Genomic DNA, 22,602 nt, shown 5'->3' on the forward strand with positions numbered 1-22,602 from the left:
GTCTTGGTTTTATTTGTATTTCTGAGAAACACTTATCTTGTGGCTGTCATCGCAGCCTTTCCCAGACCCACATCATCCAACCTGTGGCTTAACAGGAGACAGACGTTAGACCTGAAGGGACTGTAGTGGCACCACAGAGCAATCTGCCTCTTGAGCCCCCTCTCTCATTGCACACCAGACTATATTCCACCTCCTGTGGTGCTTCTAAAGTGCCCCAGCAGTAAGCTGAGTTCAGGTAACTGTTCCACCTGTAAAGCAGCTAAGGTGAAGCCTCTGCCATCTAAATAGTTTAGTCCAGAGCTAACTTTCAGGGCAGGCAGCTTTTTTAAGCATTTTGCTGAGGAGGATGTGAGATGCATAGGGGATTGAGGGAATGTTGTTTCTAGTTCCTTGGCAGCTTTTTCTGGATACTGCTCTACTCAAGAATTTATTTGTATTTATAGCAAAATCTGTCTGGAGTCTGATATGGATGGTGAAAAGCACTAAGAAATAAATTCAATAAATCATAAGTCTCGCCACTGTGGTTTCCTGCTTTGGGTTGCTATGCCTTTGATCAGTGCTAGCCTGCTTTGCAAACAGGTGAATTCTTTATAACCAGATGCTTACCTTGCCTAGTAGTGATCTTCTGTGCAGATCTGTACAAAAAAAATTCTGTATTTGCAAAACTTCAAGCTAGAGGGGTCCCTGCAGGACTGCTAGCCCACACAGTCCACAATGTTGAAAATGGAGGAGTTTCTTTTGAGTTGGAGCAAAATGGAGCAGCTTCCTTTTGCTCAACAAGCTGTGGCCACCTGAGGAAAGGACAGGGCACATACTTGACTGCCTTGGTCCTTTGACCACCCTGCTCAGGAGATGTCATCAGGGAATTCAGCAAGTGAGCTGACTTCCATCCTCTCTTGCCCTCTGAGCAATGGTAAGGGGGCTTCACATTCCTCTAAACCTGTCCAGCACCAGTACTCACAGACCCACCGCTGGCAACCACCTCAGTGAATCATCTGAAACTTTTATTACACCGATTTGGTTTACAATCTTTGTACTTTGATATTTCCAACAAAAAAGGCAACATTGTGATATACTGTTTGTACATATATAGAGAGACAGACAGAGCTAGATCATATTGACAGAGTTGAAAAGTAAAAACTGTTTCCCAGTGTTCACAAAAGAATTTGTCCACCACGTACCCGCTTCTGCCTTGCCCTGCCTGATGGATACAGACACCTGTGGTGCCGCCAGCCCCCGGCCGACGGGACCTTTACCTGCACCGTGTCACACCCGTACAGATCAGAAGGATGGAGTGTGAGGCTGTCCCCAGTGGCACTGGCCACACAAGGGGCGCTGACAAGGCTCAGCCCCGAGCCCTCACAAGTTTGCGTAGCTCCCTTCCCAACTATTGATGGAAGCTTCAGGGGCTACATCCACAAGAATTCCTAACCAGAACCAGCAGCTGTGAAACCTCCCTATCTGGGCATCTCCCACTACTTTGTATTGAATCTCCCACTACTTGTTTCCCATCCTCGAGACCGAGGTATTGAATATACTTATTTATTTTTATTTGCATTTACAAAATATTTCCACTGGATGACCAAACCTCAATGAGATGAGAACTCATGTTCAGAAACAGCAGAAAAGACTCAGATCAGCATCAGGCTGATGAAGCAACAGCTCCAGCAGCGAGGGTGTTGGCTTAATGGGAGTGGCCTGGTCCTGGGCAAGCTTGCCTCTAGCTCCAAGGACAGGGCTGCAGCTGGTCAGCCAGTTGTGCAATGAAAGCTCATGCTGGGAGGGCAGCGATGAGATCCTGCAGACATGCTAGCAGACACAAGAGGAGGAATTGACTGCCAGAGCCAGTGAAGACAAAGGAAGGAAAGAAAAGGCTTGGGAAAACATGTCATCACCAGAAAAACTGCTGACTTGGTTTCCAGGATATTCACTGCTCCTTTTCCTGCAAACAGTCCTGAGACTGTTAACACCACCTAAGTACCCCCCAAACCCACTCCTGGGCTGCCACAGGCAGGAATGCCTGGACAGTTAGCTGGTGCCTGGAGAACCCTTTGCCCTCCCTCCCATCAATCTCTTGGCCAAAGAGCAAAGTCCACACCAAGCTGCCTGCACCACTTGCCCACACCCAAGACTAACAATCAACTATCTGCCAGTCTGCAAGGGCTGTAACCATGTCAAACACCACACATGTTGGCTAAAAAAAACGTCTGCCAGCAACAGCAGATTGTATGAATGTAAACATTTCCACTGTAGGTGGGTCACTTGTCAGCTCCAGGTCCAGTTACAGTACGGTGGGACTGCCTTCCAGAGTGGTAACTAGCTGGTCACTCTGTGCTGGGAAAGGAATGTGCCAGCACAGGGCCAGGACAGACCCCTTAGCTCTCCTTTGAGATCTATCCCCAAGGAGTACTGTCAGGCTTTGAGGAGGGGGGTCATCTGTGGGCCTCTGTCTGAAGGAGGGAATGACCTCCAGCACCGCCACCACCCACCAATGCTGCATGAGTGGCACTCAGCAGCAGAGGAACCCCAGGCAAGCTGGGAACATCCCCCCGCCCATGGATCTGTGCCAGAGAGATGGGGAGAGATGAGGGTGGCCGGAAAGTAAAAGAGGGGGAATGACACAAGGGCTTGCACTTGGGCTACGCTAGCGGGTGCCCCATCAGGCAGGAGCAGGGGTGCCCAGCTCACTCCCTCATGGAGCAGATGGTGAGCCTGGCTTCCACTGCTCTGAGCAGAGTGCACGTGGCAGCAGGAGAAGGTGGCCAGCTTCCCAAGCCTGGCGGCTTTTGCTCACAGCGACCCAGGCATTGATTTGCAAGGTGTCACACTGGCATATGTCGCAAACAGGATGGCAGGCTGATTTTGAGCACTGAATGGGGGAGGAGAAGCAGACTGCCACGGTGATGGGCAGAGGCTGTGCATTGAAATGGTTGCTGTTCAGTCTCCCTTTGCTCCCATGGAGCTGGATTTGTCCACACTGAGCTTCTGTCCCTGCCTGCTTGGGTACCTACCGGCCCTTTGCACAGTTAAGATGAAGTGCTGGTGGCTGGGGTTCAACAGCACGGGGGAAAATGGGTGTCCTGTGCATTGCCTCTGGGACAGCACAGTGAAGCCACCTCTGGACGGGGGGAGAACTTGGGCTGGGGCAGGCTCAGAGAATTTCCAGGTTGCCTCTTATAGAGGCAAACTACGAAACTGAACTGGGGAGGAAACAGCATGCTTGTAAAACATGGCACCAAGCACTACTGGCTTGAAATGCACAGCCCAGCCCATGCAACTCTACAACCCAGACAACTCACACAAGCTCTCCTGATTGCTGGGGACCCACCAATTTATGCCACCAGCCCCCACGTCACCCCTGTCCTCTGTGCAGCAGTCTCCCTCCAAACTCCTTTACCAGCTAGCCTCATGCACCACCCTGCTGACAGGGAACTTTTGGCTAACCTAGATCCTTTACTGCTTCTTCCTTCTATTGCAGTGAAAAGGGATGAAGCCTGAGCTCATGCAACTGGGAAGCTGAGGGGTGGCACAGAGCCAAACCCTGCACTGGTTTCCCTAGGTGGAGCGGGGGATGGCTCAGAAAAGAAGCATTCCTCCTCCCCACAGGGTAGGCCTGAAATAGCCAAGCCTGTCAGATCCCTGTCTCTGGCCGTGATGGATTAGCCTCTCCAAGGCACAGGGCAATTTATTCATTAGTGACACTTACACCTTGTGGCTGCATTAGCCATCACGGTTGGTGACACGTGCTCAAGCTGTCAGTGCTGGGCTTAGAGGCAACACCACTGTTCCAGCAGTGCAGCGAGACATGGCCTAGGCACTTCAGCTTGGGAGTACCTCCTGCCTGTCTTCTCAGCTGGAGCATTTACAGACTGCTTTGAAAGCTCACTCTGTTCCCAAGCTTCTCCATCAAATGCCCTGCTCCCTCTGTTCCCCCCCCTTGCCTTGCAGCACCACTGCTCCAGCACCACAGCCTCCTGCCTCGTCTTGTCTTCTGTCTCCTGTAAAAACCACCGCACCTGTAAACCTTTTTACAGCTGTTCCCCTACCAACCCTCCTCTCCACATCTTGCTGAGCATTCACATGCTATTCTGCCCTCCATCAGTGCACTTTGTGCAGCCCACAGCAAAGCTGCTCTCAGCCCCAGCAGAGAAGCACAGAGCACACGTTTGGAGACTCCAGCAGATATGCTGCTTTCACTACGATGCTGTTCCCTGCCCCCACACTGCCACAACAGCTGACCTACCTCTCCTCCCCAGGGGCAGCACCAAAGATTTGGGGACCAGGACCACCAAAATGCCAAGGCCTTCTGTTTTCTAACTTTGGTCTGTTGAACTTACCCTGATTACCGAGGCTCAGACAAGTGCTGTGAAATTCTCTGGAAAAGCACAAGATGATGCCAGGACGTGCACGGTTGCTCTCCACCAAGCAAGGAGGAGGCATGACAGGGCAGGGAGCACTGTTGGAATGCTGTGCACCAGCAGGGTATTGTGAGTTCTGCCCACAAGCACGCCTGCGGTCATCATGTGTCTGCTGGCATTTCATGGCTGGCCCACAACACCCAGCAGGGACAGGACCCAAATGATGTGAACACGCAGCCTCAGAGGAGTTCAGGGGAGAGGGGTCCTTTGGCTACCTCATAGGAATGACAGTTTTCCTATCAGGTTTGGAGAGGGTGGGAAGAGACGGAAAACATTGTCCAAGGAGCAGATCCAGCAGCTCTCCTGTTTCAGGCAGCCAGCAATGAATTAGCTTGTTCTTAAACACAGCTTGCTCCATGCTTTTATCCCTGCTCCTTGGCACTCACTGCAGCAAATGTGACACTTCACACCATCTTCTCACAGAAACCAGGTCAGGATTTTCCTCTCACAAGGAACAAGCAAGGCTGTCACCCTGAAAAGCCCTTGCCGCAAAGGTAGATGGGTGCCACCAGCCCAGAGCCACAAACACACCAACCCTCTGCAGGGCCATGGGTCCCAGCTGTGCACACAAGCATGCAGAAGCCCACCCTACCATGCGTGCATGTGTAGGTGGATGGCCAGGTCACACCTCAGAGGAAGACTTTAAACTCCAGCCTCTGTTCCAGCCTACCCCACTGCGAAGCCACAGGGACACCATCCCAATCCACCTTGAGCATTTCTTCTCCACCACCACAACAAGGGCTGGAACGAGTGGAGAGTTTAAACCCACTTCGTCACCAAAAATTATTTTTTTTTAAGCAAGGAACAGCAACATGAAACACTTCTCACAACTGTTAAGGCCTCCTAGTCTCATTTCAGTTCAAAAAAGATGTTGGCATTTCCAAAGTGAAATCCTGTTATTTTGGGGTCTAGTTGTCACTGCTGTTTCCCATTGGCTGAGCTGTGCTGTGCATCATGCTCCATCAGACATGTCACTACTCTCATTCTCCTCTGCTTGGCCCCTGGGAGCAGGCTCTTCCTGGGGGACAGGTGCAGCACAGAGCCCACCAGCTCCTGGCACAGCCGAGCCGGAGGTGATGCCTGCTTTCAGCTGCTCCTCCCACTGCATCTGCTTCTGGAGATGCGCTAGACTCAGGCTTGTGTTTTTCCAAACTTTTACCCTGACTGGTTCATGGGCTGTCATCCAAAGTCCGAATTCATGGCACAGCAGCCGACAGCGCTGCTAATGGACATTGGGACCATGGGACTGATACAAAGTACTACATCATCTCACCACATTCTAGCTAGGCTTTTTCTTCCACTAATGTGAATAGCTAAGATCGCAGAAGCAGCTTGTGCTGATGGAGAGTGAAAGAACCTCATGTGTCTGTGTGTGAAGTTATTTTGTTCTACAAAATCCGTTAAATTATAATCACAGTAGGTGATCCATCCATTCACGAAGTTCAAAAGACTGGGGAGGGTTCAGGATGGGCACCAATTTCTCACAAGCTTCATTTCCCCCAGATGAAGTTTACAAAAACGGAACGAACAAAATGGCCCAACAAAAAACAGTCGTCCTTGGGAATGGGGGGAGGAATAAAACCCACTTAGCTTTCCAGCAGCCTCTGTGCTTATTCTCAGTGCCGGATGGCCATGCTGCACATTGTAATGAGCTCCTGAACACTTGGCAGCTTCTGGAAGAGTTGCATAGGTGGATGATATACTTGTGGTAGAGCCTGTGTATGAGCCTGTGTATGAGGAAGAGGAGCTTGCTGAACTCCACAGGGAAATCGTCCCTCCCCCAAGACAGACATATGAGGTAAGGAGGGAAGGAGGAAGGGCAGGCCATGAGGCCATGGGTCTTGCCAGTTCAGTTCTGTCCTTGGGACCTCTTTTCCCTCAGGTGCAGAAAGGCTATGGTCCTGTGGGAGAAAGCTCCTCTCCCAGTGCTGTGGAGGTCAGTTTGCTTGTTAGCTTGCTTTTGAGAGAGTTGACAGATCACATCCATGGGCATAACGTTCCCCTTGGTGGAGCAGCTGTGATGGAGGCAGTAGAGCAAAACAATTCAACCCACTGCTTGCAGAAACAGTAGATATTCAACATTCATTTATGTTGGTCAAATCCCAACACAAATTCTATACATCAAAGCAACACTGTGACAAATCAATTTGTCTGGACTCAAAAGACAGACCCCCTCTGAGGAGTTGCTAAGCCAAGCTCACATTAGTATGGTACCACTGGCTTCAATAAAATTACACTAGGAATGAGCATAGCCCATTAATTTCTACCTGAAAAGTGACTATGTTTGTTTCCACTTTTTCCAGAATGCCCACAGGGGAAACAGCCCTAGGTGGGCTCAGCCCCAATTCCTCACTGGGCTCCCAGGTCCTATGAACCAGCCTTTGGCCCCCATGCATACCTGGCTCGGTGGAGACTCTAGGCCCAAGTGCATCACTGGAGGCAGCAGCACCAAACAGAGCTACACTTAAACCATGTCTCATTTCTGAGATCACCTGGATACAGATCATATTCACACAGACCTTATTCTAATATGCACATGAATGAAACATGATCAGAAGCACATATCCCAACTTAAGACTTACAGCTCTTTGGTAACACAACATCTTGGTGGTGGTATAGTATTTCAGACTCAGACCCTACAGCTACGGTGGCAGAGTAGGAGCACATTGCAGCAAGGTTGTACCCTGCTCATGTAAGGCAGCATCCTGGTGATATTAGACAGCTGTACTGAAGCTGTGGTTGGAAAGGCTGGAAGAAGAGCTTAAAAGGTGTTATTTGTCCCACTGGCTAATCAGCAGGCACTGTTCCGCTGACATCGGATGCTACCTAACTCTCTCCAACTTCCACTAAATAAACATTTTCCTGCAGTCCTCTCCCCACGGGCATCCATCAGTTATTAAACATCTCTCCAGCCTTTTGAGTGAAAAGACAACAAAGAGGGCAGGGACTGGCTGGATCTCTAAGGTGCATTTTATGGGGAGCAGAAAGGGAGGGGGATGTATATCAACTTCCCCAGCCCTAATACTGCACATTTGCCTGGTGTGTGATTCTGGAAGGCCTGGGCTTCGCCATAAGCTGAGATTCCCTCTTCCTATCCTAACAAATGCCCCTACAGCTGCTCACTCTGACAGCCCTCTCTGAAACCTCCTTCCTTGGTGTAGAGTGAGACACGACATGCAGTGGGCTCAGGAAGTACCACCAGGCTGGCTGGTGTTGCCGACCAGTTCTGCGCAAGCAAAGTACCAGGTGCTATCTGGGAAGCTTCCAGTGTGCTGAAAGATAGATAGATGGGTGGTCATGTGTCTGGAAGATCAGCTAATTCAGAGCTTCTTAAGTATCTGACAAGTATACTGACAGCAACAGCAAACATCAAATAGCCCAAACTTATTGTCCAGCTTTGCAGCAGTAAGGACTAGCCCTATTCTAGGATGCATTAGCACCATGAAGGGCCAGGAAGAGGAGCTGGTAGCATTCCTGTCTCACTCCTTCCAGTATGTGAGGAAAGCTTGCTGATAAGTGCAATGCTGAGCCTGACTCTCAGCCCATGGAAAGCTGCAACGGGTGAACGATGTATGGAGAAAACCTAAGCCATCTGACTGTGGAGATCCTTTAGTTATTGCTCCCATCATACTGACAAGCACACAGCTTTCACCTTCCCAGAGGGTGATGTGCACTATCTGGCTTTCCTTGCGTAAGGGGCCAGCAGCAATGTGTACTCCACTCACTTTGAAGAGATCTGCTCTGGAAGTGAGGACAAAGCCTTCCTGACAGACCAAGGCATTGCTTGCACCTTTGGCCCTCTCCTCTTGCCCAGGCTGGGCTCAGAGCAGGAGTGACATACTCACTACACAGAGAAAACTTCTGGGTTTGGCAAAGTGAGATCAAGACCCTAGGATTGGTGAAGGGAAGGCTATAGAGACTAGATAACACCTGCTTGCGTTGGGAAGGCCATGGGGAAAAGGAGCAGAGCCAATTAGACTCACCAGTCAATGAAGGAGGAGTAATGGGATTAAGATACAGCATGGAGAATTCAGGTTAGATATAAGGGAGAAGGCTATCACGAGAGGAGCAGACTGGGCCATCGAATGAGCTGCCAAAGGAATCGTCATCACCAACACAGACACGGCAGAGAGCAGACACAAGTCTGCAGGAGGAGTAGATGCGTGACTGCTGCTCAGCCCAGAGCTGTGGTAGGTGGGTGTCTGTGTGCCGGGGAGATAGGACGACTCCACTGTGGAGAGGCTGTGCTGCCAGAGCAGGGACAGACCATCTCTGGGTATCTGTGCTAGTAACCTGTGTCATAAGAATTGCTTTTGCCCAGGGCACTACAGTTCCTCACCAACACTCAGGAGGAAACTTATACACAAACTTTGCTGGTGGTGTCCAATGCCAGGAGAGGGAAGGGAGAGCCCAGTTTTCTTCTCTGAACTTCCCTGCCTAGCTAGACATGCCAGGAAGAACCCCAGTTTCAGTCTGTCCTCTTCAGCTCTACCACCTCTCTGCCAAGCCAGCAGGCAGCTCCTGTTCCTCCTGCCCAGTCCTGCTCCTTTACCATGTCCATGTGTGTCATCCCCCTTTCCTGAGCCTGAGGCAGGGCACGAATATCTTTACCCTTGCGAGAATGGAGTAGTTGGACCAGAGGGGCAGTTCCACCAGCAGTAGTGGGGTAGCAGGGCCAAGAATATGAGGAAGGGGATCTCCAAGAAATCCTAGCGTCCAGCAGGAAGCACCAGCTAGAGAGGTCCCACTTCTCAGGGTACTGAGGGTCTGGGACAGCCACAGACAGTGGCACTGGGACTATGCTTGGGACCTGGCTGCAGCTGGCACCAGGTACAATGGGGAAGGTGTTCAGTAACAGGAAGACTGTATGGATCCTGCTGCTCAGAGCAGCAGCCATGCCTTGAAGACCCATGTGTTCACCCGGACAGACCACCTCCGGAATAAGATTTCACAGGAGAAAATGGGGCAGAGGAACGAGGTGAGGCATTCTCATGGAAAGCCCCAGAAAGAGCCAAGGACACGGTGCCTGCAACTCCGCTGCGCGTGCTAAAGGATGGGGAGCCCAGAGACCCTGCTAATCTGTCCCTATTCTGAAGACTGTCTTTGCCCCAGGGAGCTAAAAGGCCTGCCAAATCTTAGATAAATCCATCTGTCCAAGGCACCTTGGATGCTGGAGATAGAAAGAGGAACCATCACAGCCTAATTTAAGCAATGTGTAGGAGATTTCAAAGAGGATATGTCAGCAAGGACAAGGTGACCACATTCCTCACTAATGACCCATTGCAGCTCCACTGTCTCAATTCACTGGGACATACAAGAACACACCATTATCTCCCCAGAGTCACGTGGACACTCATCATTGGCCTTGGCTTACATTAAGCCCTTGGAGAGAGAAGCACAAATGCACAGCAAGCCAAATGTCATTACTGAGCAAGGAAATCCCAGGGTTGCTTTCACCCGGTTTGAAACTGTGCCAAAAATGATGAGAACAAAACGCAGAGAGGGATGTGCCCACACCAGAGATCTTATGCTTCTCTGGCCTCCCAGGGACCCTCTTTTAGCCAACATCTAAGTCTAGGGCAAGAAAGGGCAGATGACAAGACAGAATCGTAACAGAGTGAGATTTTAAGGGACTTTCTGTTCAAACCGCTGTTCTCCAAACTCCTGTCTGGAGTCTAGCACTTGGGATCAAGGAGGACAAGCTGACTTGAAGGGCAAGAGACACTGACCAGGATACACAGGGCACACAAAGAGCAGAACAGACTGCTCTGGCGGAAAAGACAAGCAGAGCCCTACAACACCCGCAGGTGCTGACCGCTCCAGGCTTGCCAGCAAGAGGACTGATGTGGTGCATGGGTGCATTTGCAGCCTCCTCAAGACCTGGGAGGCGAAGTGATACAGCAGCGTGATGAGAGAAACAGAGCCCTCATTAATAGCTGGCAGGAGGAAGACAGGCTGGACTAAATACAATGCCTCACTGTTTGCTGTTACATCTCGCCTTTCTGCAATGGATGTGGAGGCAGACATCAAGTTCAAATGCCCAGGTGCTAAAGGACTTACCCTTGTCACCCAAGACCTGCTGCTTTTAGCTGTTTGCCCCAGCTGATGAGGGAAGTATGGTGAGGCTGAAAAGCAGTGCTGTTTGGAGAAATCACTGGCTGATTTGGCATGCGCTCCCCCAAAGAGCTGACTGAAAAGGAGACAGCTTTTCTGAGAAAAAGCTGGGTGTCTGCATGCTGCAGCCACTGATGAAGCTTCAGTGACATGAATGCTCCTTGCCCAACGTCACCAAGATCCCTTCCGACAGGATAGAAGGGGCAGCACAAAGCTCAGAGCAACCTGCGCTGACAAGAGCAAGGCAGAAAAACCCAGGGGCTAATGGGCTACACAGAAGTCACCTCACTTCTCACAGCCTGACACCTCCCTGCAAAAACCTCTGTAGTGCAAACTGCTCAGTTTTAAGCAGGTTCCCCTCTAACACATCCCTTGCCTCTGTTCCAGAAAGCATCACTCATGGAAGATGCCTCCTGCATGGGTCCTGCACCCATAGTGGGGTCCCACAGAAAGGGAATCCTTTTACTCCTCATTTCCCCAGCCCAGGTTCTCAATGCTCCTGCATGCTTTTGCATTTCTCTCTCCTAGCCCCTCAGAGCTCTCTCCCAAAACCAGGCTGTCAGGATCCTGCAGCTCAGAGTCCACAGCCAGAGCCCAGCTGGATCTCATGCAAAATTCACTCATGCAGAGATGCACCAACCTGCTGCTCCATTATCAATAGGTGAACTGCAGCTGAACCTACCAGAGCCTTCCTTGACGCTTGTCTGAACCAATTAGGACTCAATTCAAAGCCAGGAAGGGTCCCCAGCTACTTGACGTGCCACCTGATACCATGATGCCTGTCCCAGTGCCATCCTCTTCCCCTTCCTCAGCTCACCGGGGGCCTACCGTTTTCTCTTTCCAGCTGAGCCCTCCTCCAGCAAACACATCAGTAGCGCTGCAGATCTCTGCTCCATCTGGGTTTGCACATTCATCCCTTCCCCGGTGCTGCATGCCCAAACAGAAAACCCTTTACCTAAGGGATGCTGACTCAGAGCTGATATGCTGAACCTTCCTGAGGAGCCTGGGATCCTCTGGAGGTGATGCCATTCCCAGCAGTGAGAACAGAGTAACAGTCGGAGCGTGGTCTAAAAAAAAAAATGGGGAGGGTGGGGAACAGTTGGGGGGAAGGGGAAGAGCTGGATTCATGGCTTTCAGCCTTTGCTTTAACCTGCTGCTCCATCCACGTGCCTGGATGCCCCAGACCTTCCGTTACAGGCAGTTACACCCTGCTCCCAAGGGGCCCATTCCCCTCCACACTGCAAGGGGTCTTGCTCCAGCATGGGAAGCAGAGTGGGCAGAGGTGCAGCAAGGTGCTTTCTGATGGCTGCTGGTTCCTCGGAGCATGAGCCAGCCTGGAGCCAGGGCCGGGAGCCAAAAACCACCCCCTCCCTGCATCAGGCCTATCTTTTTATTCTCCCCTTTGGATCTTGATGCCATGAATTACGGTTTTGGGGTTGGTTTGGTTGAATTATTTATTTTTTTTTGCATGTGGTGGTTGGTCTAGAGTTCTGTGCCATGTCAAGGGAGCATCAGCACCCACCCCTCTGGGAGGTCAGAGCCACACTGTGGGGAGCTTTCGCTGGCTGATGGAGCAAGATGCCATGTCCACTCCATCCTGATGTCCTCTTAGGCTGTCCCCCCTGTGCTCCTCTCCCCAAATCCTGTGCTGGCTTGGGCCAGGCAACGGACAATGAGATCTCACCACCCTCTGCTTTCACAGTGAGGTCTCCACACAGGACCCGTTGCGATGGAGGTGACGGTGGTCGTGGTTCAGGCAGCCTTCGTTGCGGTGTACAATGAGAACGGGGAAGTAGAGGGCATCCTGGTAAGGAGGGGGGTCTTCCTCCTCCACAGTCACCTGGCTGGAGAGGCGTGTCTGCTCAGTGGGGCAGCTCTGCTCGTTCAGGCTCCCACTCCGGCTCTGCCAGAGGCAGCTGCGTCTTGAGCCGTACAGGCGGCCCAGAGAAAAGCGGCTGCTGCTGAAGGGAATCCTGGGACTGCCATTGCAGATGCTCAGAGCACTGCGGGAGAAGATGGAGGAGCTGCTTATAGTCCTGTGGCATCGCTCGCAGTTCTGCCGGTAGCCCCCGTACCGGCAAGCAGAGTAGCTGGTGCAGCCAGAGAGCCCCACCAAGTCCATCAGGACCGCTTCCGAATAGCTGGGCACCAGCTGCTGGTTGGATCGTATGTGCCACTCCAGCTCAGTGCTGTCCACCGTGTTGACGCGGGGCATCCTCCGGCAGAAGGTGCGCTCCTCGGCCGGTGTCACTGCCACGTAGTCGAACCCAAAGAGTTTCTCCACGTGGTAATGGACGTAGGAGGTGCGGTACTCATTTAGCACCCTCAGGGGCCAGGACAGGGTCAGCAGAGCTGCCACCCAGAAGACATAGTGAGATACATACCAAGGCAGGTTGTCTGGGTCGGAAAAGGCCACCATGTATTCCTTGAAGTCCACATTTTTGAGGTGCATCCCCTCCCTGGCCTCCATGTAGTCATCTAGGCCCTCATTCTCTGTGAAGAAGCGGGCCCGCTGGGTCAGATAGGAGTTCTCTGACTCCACATTGGCAAAGCTGAAACACTTGGTGAAGCGGAGCCGCGTGGCGGGGTAGCTCTCCAGGTCAATGAGGTCCTTGGAGATATCCTTAACTCCACAATTGGAATAATCAAATTCAGCCTCTGCCACGTGGGTGTTGACCCGCTCATGATACACTTGGGTGGTGGTGTAGGCATCCCCGTTGCGGTAGCGGGTAACCTGCCGGGTCCTGCGGACATAGTGGTAGCTGATGGCCTTCCACCAGATGCAGGGAGTCGCCTGCTGCATCCGCTGCACACGCTCGTGCACACTCTCCACGTCTACTTTGTATTGCAGCTCGTTGCGGGTGTAGCAGTGCCAGCACTCCACCAGGTACACCACGTAGAGCATCACCAGGAAAGCCAAGGGGATGTAGACGTAGCCGTTGGAACAGGGGCTGTCGTGGTACATCATGGACTTGCCTTTGTAAGCGCTGTCAAAGGTCAGCCGGGTCACCTTGGTGACATGGCACCATGTCATGGCTCCCATGCAGCCGTACATGAGGAGGGACAGCAGCAGGCATTTCCAGTGGGACTCTCGGCACAGAGACTTGCTGAGAGACTGCTTCACTGGCCGCTGCTGCTCCGGTGGACCGGGAAGAAGGGGAGAGAAAACAAGAGAGGAGTCAGTAGACTGCAGGAGCAGAGGGAAGGGGAGAAGGCAGAAGGGTGCTATGGTAGCACCTATAGCTCTGTGGAGACAAAACAGCAGATGCCTGGGGCTCCCAGCCTCAGCGGGCAGGCCAGAGGCCGGGATCTCTCCCAGGATGACAATCACACAGTGCGGGCAACTGTCACCCCCACTTCCCTTCACGGTGCTCTGCCCCTCCTTGGGAGACATCCCAGCTGGATGTGAAGAAGAGTGGCAGAGGACAACTCTGCCAGCCGCACCCCGAGCATTCCCCTTCTTCAGAGGAGAGTAATCCCTAACACTGCCACATCCTGGGGAGGGGTAATGAAGCACAATAAGACAGAGGCTAGTGGATCTCCCCCACATACCTCAGCTTCTGCACCCATCCCACCAGTGCAGGCAGCTCTAACTGATGGGTCGTCCCACCTGAACCCCTCCCCACAGCTCATCCCAGTGCACCTCTCACTGCTCACACATCAGTCGCTCCCCTCTTCCAAGTAACGAGCACCAGCAATATTCCAATTTCTCCCACCAGGGCAGCACAAGCTGCTTGGGGTGCCTGTAAGGTGGAGAAACAGACCTTCTGCAGCTGGGAGTGTCTCTGTTTGGTAATGGCAATGGCAATTCCCACCACAACACTTGGCAGCCTAAGGGGCTCTGAAATGCTTTTCAAGTATAAATCACAACAATGGGAAAGTACTTTTCCACAACTGAAATGCAGCCACCTCTGGCAGGAGAGAAAGCAAATATGGAATAACATCCTAAAAAGTGTTCAGGCTGGAAGAGCATCCCACCAATCTGCAGCAGCAGGGAGGGCAAGAGGCCACTCATAGCTGCTAGCAAATGTCCCTGCTTGCACTGGGATTCAGCTGTGACAGCCCACACTTCCAGAAAAAATCCGCTCTCAGGTCTTTCATGGTGAGGAAAGGGCAGAACTTCAAAAACAGGACTTTTTAAAGGGACTACACTGGTGCTTTTACCAGAGGAACAGTGCAGGGTTTCACAGAGATCCATGAAAAAAACCCTGGTTAAGGAAACTTCTGTCACTCTGCAACACTCTGCAGTCTCAAGTATTGATCCACCTTGGTCTGTGAGACCTAACATTATCCCATCCAAAGAAAGATTATTTGCTTTCTTACATTTCATCCAGCAGTCTCCAAATGTGCAATCTGAGAGAGGGAGGCAAGAACCCCATCACCGTGCAGATGCCATGAAACTCACTAAGAGGCTTCTAGCTTTGTTCTCCCTCCCAACCTGCTCTTGAGCTCACCTCTGCCATGGCAGGGGCTAATGCCAGCTGTAATCACGCCACTCATGGCACTGAAGTCCAAGCCTGGTTCCATTTTTCTCCATTCCTGAGCACACTGGGCTGGACAGGTTTCTCACCCAGGGATCTCAAAGAGCTGAATGGGCTCACACTGCTAGAAAGCAGGAGGGGCACTTCCACTCTGGCATAAAAAGGAAAATTAAAGCAAGAACCAGAGATCACAAGGCCACTGGCAGGTCTAGGGACAGATTTGCACCTCTTCTTTCCTTTAAGAAATGTGTCGTGCTCTCCTGAAGAGTCCCTCAGTGCCGGCTTGGCCCCCTAGAGTCCCAGAGGCTTATCTTTTCTCCCCACACCTTGTCAAACCCTGTTCCACCCCATGCCAGTGGGTCTTCTGCCACTGCATTCAGCAGGGCTGGATCCAGCCCAAATCTCCAAGAGTGGTTTCTCTCCCAGAAGCAGGGAGCTTCCCTGCCTGCCCACCCCAGCAGCCAGCCTGCACATCCAGAGGGACCACTGGTGGCAAGGGGAATGGTGGTACATTCCACTGGCAGTCCCAAGCATCAGCAGCACTGAGCTCCCCTCTCTGGAGTCACCGGCTGACAGGAAGAGCTGGAGACAGACACCGAGCCCAGGGCTGGCAGGTGGGGCAGTGCCAGCCTTCAGGCAACACGGAGAGGTGCAGGGTGGCTCTGCTCGGCAGCGCCAGCATGGACACACGTGCAGCCAAGTCTTCACATTGCAACCCACCACTGCAGCAGCCTCATGGTCATGGGACAAGAAGGGAACCCTAGGTAAGAGAAAAGGGAGTGAGGAGAGGAAGGGGGAGCCATTCAGGAGGCAAAGCCTCCTGAGCTGTGCCCTCCCTCCTGAGGTCCACACTGCAGTTATAAGAGCCTGCTCAGATCCCTCTGTCTTTGCTCAGCTGCAGCATGACTCTCCCATGCTGGAATGCTGTACCACTACCCAGGCAGATGAAGGTTTCCTCTCCCACTGCTGCCTTCCACATTGCAGATCTTCCCTGGCAGCAGCAGCACTGATTGTGAGGATCTAAGGGAGCTGCTCAGCCAAAGGAGGAGCATGGGGAGGGTCTGAACAGGAGCCTTGGGGAGATGCAAGGTACATACTAAACTCAGGGTGTCTGTGGGGTAAGAAGGCTGAGAAAAAGCACCTCAGGAGGCAGATCTGCAAACAGAGCACAGGGAAAAAAGCAAAGCATCCAGCTCACTCATTTGCCAAGCTGGGGAATGGGCGCAAACAAAAAAGTCTTTGGAGATGTCTGCCTCAGAAAAGCAAATTTCACCTCCCAGTCACTCCCCAGACCTTCATATTCCGCACTGCCTGCGTCGCAGGAGAAGGGAGATGCTGGCTGTCACCCTGAGGAGATGCAGGCAAGCCCCACTGCGGTTACCTATCCAGGGCAGGGAGCACGATGCAGCCCAGGCTTGGTTCCAGGAACTGTGTTAGCAGGGCTCTAGTCCATGCATTAGTCTCCTCCTAGGACTACGCAGCATTTAGATACTGCAGCGCTTTTACAGGGTCACAGTAACCCCTGCTGTAAACTGTTTACAACCCAGTTTTGTCTTAGGCTTTTGAGGTAAAACACATACACCTCGGCAGCACTGGTGGGGTTTCCGAAAGCTGATCAAGTGCCTATGACGGGATACAACCACAGCAGAGACGGAGGAGGAGCCAGCTGCAGAGTCTAATCCCAGTAGGAACTGCAGCATCCCTGCTCCTCTCCCAAGCTGCAAAGGGCTCACAGGAGCAAACAACCGGCTCCACGGCTTCCCCCCGCAGAAGCAGCTGAATAAGGTTGTCTCCTTGAGCTATTAACCAGCCTTGGATAAGTCCAGCATAGCAAACAAGCAGATGAAAATGCTGGGGAAAGGGAAATCTGTCCCAGAACAGTGTCACTGGGAGGAGAGAAGTCTCTGATATAAATGCCATCGTCATCTGCCCGCTGCAGTCTGATGGAATGAGGCAAAATACTTGCCCTACTTCACTGCAAACAGGGTTTCCCTCCATCACCAGGAGCCTCCCTCATGGCTCAGGCTCAAGCACTGGAGAACGATAAGCAAATCCGCTATTGCAGGTGCACAGAAACATCTCTGCAGTGCTAGAGGGCAGAACTGGTCTGACCAAGGCTTGGCTGACCCCTTTGGGGGATCCCAGTGCCTCAGTTCACCACACAGAACAGACAAGGCAACTCTTACCAGGCACCTGGGTGCTGACTGTAACACACGTTGGAAAAGGCAAGAGGTGGGCTGCTGCTACAGCCTCCCCTGCCTCGTACATGGCATTTGTCTCTGAGGTGGCAATGTCTCCCTGACATTGCCCCTGAGATGAACAGAGATGGAGTCCCACAGCTGACGTTGCTGCTCTGGGATGCATGGGGAGGGATGGAGGGGATGACTTACAACCAGCCGTGAAACAAAAGGAGATTCCCACAATGTACAGGGCAGAGGCAATAGAAAGTGTGTGTGGGGGGATCCTCTTCTAAAAAAAGCCTTGAGGAGACAAACATGCCCAGCACCCCAGTGGCTAAGCACATGGGCCAAAAAACCTTAATCACCCCTGCAACCTTGACCCTGCAACTTTGAACACTAAACAACTTCAGAAATCCTTTAAGCTCCTCTCTGTAACAGTTCAGCCCTGGCCCCATCCACTGTCCCCCTGTTTACCAAGTGTGTTCATGTCATCACCTCCCATCCTCTTACCTGTCTCTCCCTGCAAAGACCTGCCTTAAATCTCTGATTCAACTCCAGAGCTAAACTGTCACTTTACAAGACCCCCTGGGGTTCAGAGGGTTAGGTGTTCTAGAGACGGCCCTCTACAGGACTGAAAAAAACCAATCAAAAAAGCCCCAGAGCAGCAGCCTGAAGGCCCAGGTAGCTCCTGAGTGCCAGGCAGTGGCATCAGCTTGCAGGTGACTCCAGTGGGACTCTTGAGCATCAGTTTCCATGGCTCTTCCCTACTATTCACTTACATCATGCAAGAAATTAATAAGATCCCTTTGACTTCAAATCCCCAGAATAAGAGGCAGGGAAAATCCAGTCATTTCTAGGAATTGCCACTGTCTTCCAAGGCCCTGGACAGACATGGGCAACTCCTGGCCAGGATGGTCCAAGCAAACACCCACATCACACACCCTATGCCTACAGCCCAGATTCAGGAGCTACCTGAGGTGGCTCAAGACGAGGCTGGCAGCATTGCCAGCTGCAGAGGAAAGAGGAAGGCTGAGCATCTAGGAGCCAGGGAACTCTGCCAGCAGTCAGATCCTGCAGCGATACCAAGTTCTCCATTTTACACAGCAACTTGGAGGAGGACTGGTCCCTTCCATCAGATCCCACCTGAGCAGCAGGACGAGGACATTTTTTCGCTTGTTCCCAGGCTGAAGAGCTTTTCCCTTGGTATTCCCTACCCTCCAAGTATGCGTTGCTGATTGAAATGCAGCTAACCACCATTAAGTGTATGTGTAGGCATGTAATACCAAGAGGAAACATGGGCTCAGTCAGCTCTGGCCAGTAGTTCTTGCTACTTGCCTTTCTGGGACAGAGAAGCACCTGAAGCCCTGCCTGGCTTCTAGACCCAGCAACCTGAGATATGTTAACACGAGGTACCTTCAAAGAGGACAGAGCACATTTCCCATTTTCCAATCCCCAGACATCCCCTCTGGCTCCCCACCTGCCCTGGCCAACAGATCCTGACATGTGGGATTCAGCCACATTGCTGGGATGCTCAGCGATATTGGCACCAACAGTTGGTTCTGATGGAAATGAGGACATCACTACAGCCTGTCCTTCTCCCCTCCCGATATTTCTGAAGACAAGAGGATTGCCCTAGGTCAGTCCACGAATCCAGGCTCCCCTTCCCACTAAAGTGATTCATTGCATCACAAGACACCAGTAAGCACGGCACCCTGAGGAGAGACTGCAGCTTTCCTGTCCTGCACCAGCTGCTTTGTGCAAGTCTGTGACAGCTTCTGGCCACAGGAAGGATGCCCTTAGCCTAAAAAGTGCAGGTCATGGGCTGTACCCCTTCTGCCTACTCTGATGGTGTAAGATTACACTGACACCCTAGTTGGCAGCCACAGCAGAGCAATCAAAGCCAAGACAATCTTCTTGTAATCCCTGCAAACAAGGGGACACCACAGGTGAGGGAAACTCACCTGGATGCTACCCCTGCTACACTTCTTTCATCCAAAGTGGCTCTTGAACTGGCACCTCTGAAAAGCCACTGTGCTGTCTTGAAAGTAGCACCAGCACTGGCAGAGCACTGGCAGTAAGAGACCATGTCACAGCATGACACAAGCATGTCCTCATGCTAAAAAGGGACCTCATAGTTTAGCTACCTTGGTCAGGATCTGTTTGGAGAGCTGGGCTGAGGGCATCAGGAGTTCTTTAATGGAAGTAGGAAGAGAGGAACAGACACAGAGCAGAATACACAGTATTTTACAGCTTCCTAGTCCTTGAACTTCAGCATTCCTCTCCTGCAATTATTTATATCTAAATATAAGCTGTATATATAGAATAACAATGCATGAGCATGCATGTTCTGCCTAAGCCAAGGAGACAGAGAATACCAGGATTATGCAGCACTCACTAACTGCAGCTCCTCAGCAGCAGAGGACAAGTGGTGCACCAGCTCCTGAGCACCCAACAAGCTGCCCTTTGAGCTGTGGTCTCACCAGAGAGGACAACCCACCACACCAGGAGAACGCTGTCCTTCCTACACTGCCCAGCTGACTTCCATGGGTCACCAGCCCCATGGCATAAGGTGCTTCTCACTAGTCGGTGCAGTTGCTTTCTCTCCTCTTGGGAAGCCCAAGCTGCAAGCAGGATCTGTGGAGGCAGACAAAGGGGCTGGCACACCTGCCTATCGGTACTGCTCCCTAGGCACAGGGCACCCTGCTCTTGAGCACTTCTGGCATCTGCTGCCTGGACTCCAGAAAAGTCTCTCCAAAAAGGGAAGACTGCAGTACACGTGGAGGCAAAGCTGTGCTGGTACCTGGCCTGCCCCAGTCTGCACCTTCCACTCTCAGCCAACCTCCAGCTGGGAGCAGCGACCAGCAACAGTCTCTGGCGCTGAGTCCCCAAGCCCTCTCCCGTGCTATCCACCGCGTCTTCCCTCGCAGTGACCTAGGCAGCTGTGCCATCTCCTGGATGCCCCCAGAAGCCAGAGCGCAGCAAGGCGGGGGTCTCCACTTCCATTCCTCCCAGGTATAACAACCTCTGCCCGTGGCAGTAAGACCAAGCGGCGCCCCGCGCCTCTCTTTTGTGATTTTCTCCCTTCCTCCTCCACCCTGGCCACTCCGGCTCCGGCCCCCGCTGCGGACGGCGTTGGCTGCTGCGTCCCTTCCAGCCCCGGCGGCTCCGCGGCGATCCCCAGGTGACAGGCGAGCGATGGAGAAGCGAAGCGCCAGGGCAGTCCTCGGGCGGCGGGGACCGACGGGTGGGTTTCCTGGCCTACCCACCGCCCCCCCTGCCGGCCCGCACCGCAGCCCCGGGGCCGGAGCGGGGCGAGGGGCTCCCGGAGAGGGGGTCCGTACCTGTGCGGGCAAAGCCCGGCCCGGCCCGCGGCGGAGCGGTCAATGAACGCGCCATGCAAAGCGGGCGGGGAGAGAGGGTGGTTGGGGTCAGCCCCGGGCGGGGGGCGGCCGCTCTCCTCACCTCCTCTCGGGCCCCCTCCGCCTCCTCCTCCGGAGGCACCGGCGTGCTGCTGCCTCCCTCGCTGGCGGCGGCCGCCGAGGCCGGGGGGGACATGGCGGCGGGGGCGCCCCGCTGGCGGTGCCTGCGGGCTGGGCAGCCGCATTATCCCGCCCGCCGCCGGGCGCTGCCTCGCCGGTCGCCGGGCGGGCGGCGGGGCGGCGCGGCGGGCGGGCGGCGCGGCGGCATCGCCCCCAGCCGCGGCTCGGCGGCAGCGCTGGCCGCCCGCCGGCCCCGGCCCCGCTGCAGCGCAGCGCCGCTACACGCGGCGGAGGGCGGGCAGAGCCGCGGTGGGAGGGCCGCGGCGGAGGCGGGGGGGCCGGGACGAGAATGGGATGGGATGGGATGGGATGGGATGGGATGGGATGGGATGGGATGGGATGGGATGGGATGGGATGGGATGGGATGGGATCGGGGCGCGGCGGGACCCGCGCCCGCCCGAGCGGGGCGGCGGATGACCTTGAGGCGCCGGCCGGCAGCAGAGAGGGAGGCAGGCAGGGAGGCAGGCAGGGAGCAGGCAGGTAGGGAGGGAGCCCAGCGCAGCCTCCCCTCCCGAGCGTCACCGAGAGTGGAGCCGCCGCCGGGCGCGGCCGGGGAGGGCTCCCGCTCCCAGCCCTGCCGAGGGGGCGTCAGGCGGTCCAGGCGGGCTTCGGTCCCAGCCGGGCTGCTGATGGGGAGGTGAGGGGTCCCGTGGGTTTTCCTCCCCTCGGGACGAAGCAGGAGAACCAAGAGCACTTTGCGTGAACTCCGTCTATTTTTCTAATATATGGGCATCCCAGCTGGTCGGGGGAGGGGGATAGGGGTGACCATCAGTGCTAATGCTAGCACTCAGGGAAAACCTTAGGTTGGGCAGCATCTTCGCTGCTATGATCTCCATCGGGCCCAAGGATACTCAGCTAGCTATTGCAGAGCCAACTGCAGTGTATTTCATACACAGAGCTAACTGGCTTGGTTGCAGGGATGAGTGTGAAAGTCACTTTAGACCTTCAATCTAAACACACAGGGGACACACATACAGAGCTCGGGAAGGGTTCCGACTTGTTCAAGTCCAGATATTGCAAGTAGAGTCCAGCTTCCTTGACAGTCAGGAAATAGGTGTCTCTGCCAGTGCTTCCCTAGTTCCAAACTGGGGAGAAGCATAAGCTGCAGAATTTGCTGGAAACTGCTTCACTTTTTCTGAGCTCTGAGGCTCAGCCTTGGCAATGGGATGATTGGCATGCTCTTGCCCACTGTTGTCTGGGGTGAGGAAGGAACAGTCCATAGGCTTGATAGTCTCACTCAAGGAGATGCATCTGAGGGGAATTGCCAAACCCTGCTTCTTATGGGAATAGGTGTGATGGCCAGGGGTGCTGCTGAAGGAGCTCATCTTCAAAAGAGGCTGGGGATGCATTTCCTCTCGCCTTTCCCCTGTTTCCATGGGAACAGCAGCAAGCAGGAGCAGCTTGCTTGGAATTTCACTGCCTACCGCTCAGACACCCCCTGCCCAATCTTCCCAGCAGACTTTGGCTCTGGAGGGTTTCAGACCCATCCTCACGTGATGGATCCCATGCCTCCAAGGAGAGCTCACCGGTGCGTTTGTGTTGTGGCAGTGCAAAGCAAAGAGGCACAAGCCCAGAGCTGTCAGGGTTCCTGTAGCAGCACTGAATGCTATTCCATGCGCACTAATAGACAGTTGTAAATAATATGCATTCCTATATGCATTTCTGCTTTTTATAGTGCTAGGGACTCCTGTAGCATGTGACCTCAGCTAGACCAAAAGGCGCCTGGGGGATGATCACTCTCCAGCAACAGCAAAGATTTTCTCTCAAAAATGTGAATATTGCACAAAAAGAGCAAAGCAGGAGGTTGAGGGAGAGAAAAGGTAATACGAGTTTATGTCTTTGCTTTTAATAGTCCATGGTGTCTTTTTCT

The 22,602-nt window shown here is 53.3% G+C and overlaps 1 protein-coding gene across 4 annotated transcripts; it reads right to left on the minus strand.

The window, feature by feature from the left end:
- Positions 1–983: 983 nt before the first annotated feature.
- TMEM151B (transmembrane protein 151B) lies at positions 984–21,167 on the minus strand. Of its 4 annotated transcripts, none has more exons than XR_010429609.1 (3): positions 20,656–21,167; positions 11,488–13,665; positions 984–6,433 (listed from the first exon to the last, which is right to left on the minus strand). XR_010429609.1 is itself a non-coding variant. In XM_064651057.1 (2 exons), exons 1-2 carry the CDS (start codon positions 20,746–20,748, stop codon positions 12,229–12,231), a joined length of 1,530 nt encoding a protein of 509 aa, XP_064507127.1. In that variant the 5' UTR covers positions 20,749–21,167; the 3' UTR covers positions 984–12,228. The 4 variants fall into 4 exon arrangements, 2 of the variants coding, with proteins under 2 accessions (XP_064507127.1, XP_064507128.1); XR_010429608.1 differs by having other exon boundaries at positions 11,361–13,665; XM_064651057.1 differs by having other exon boundaries at positions 984–13,665.
- Between the last annotated feature and the right edge of the window lie 1,435 nt (positions 21,168–22,602).

This window comes from Pseudopipra pipra, chromosome 3 (genome assembly GCF_036250125.1).
Source record: "Pseudopipra pipra isolate bDixPip1 chromosome 3, bDixPip1.hap1, whole genome shotgun sequence".
NCBI lineage: Eukaryota > Metazoa > Chordata > Aves > Passeriformes > Pipridae > Pseudopipra > Pseudopipra pipra.

What these genes read in the sequence shown, in the direction of transcription:
- TMEM151B (XM_064651057.1), bottom strand. Translation starts at nt 20,748, where the DNA reads ATGTCCCCCCCGGCCTCGGCGGCCGCCGCCAGCGAGGGAGGCAGCAGC. An exon ending in CGGAGGGGGCCCGAGAGGAG is followed by an intron (nt 13,666 to 20,655) that starts GTGAGGAGAGCG and finishes CCACCGGAGCAG; the next exon opens with CAGCGGCCAGTGAAGCAGTC.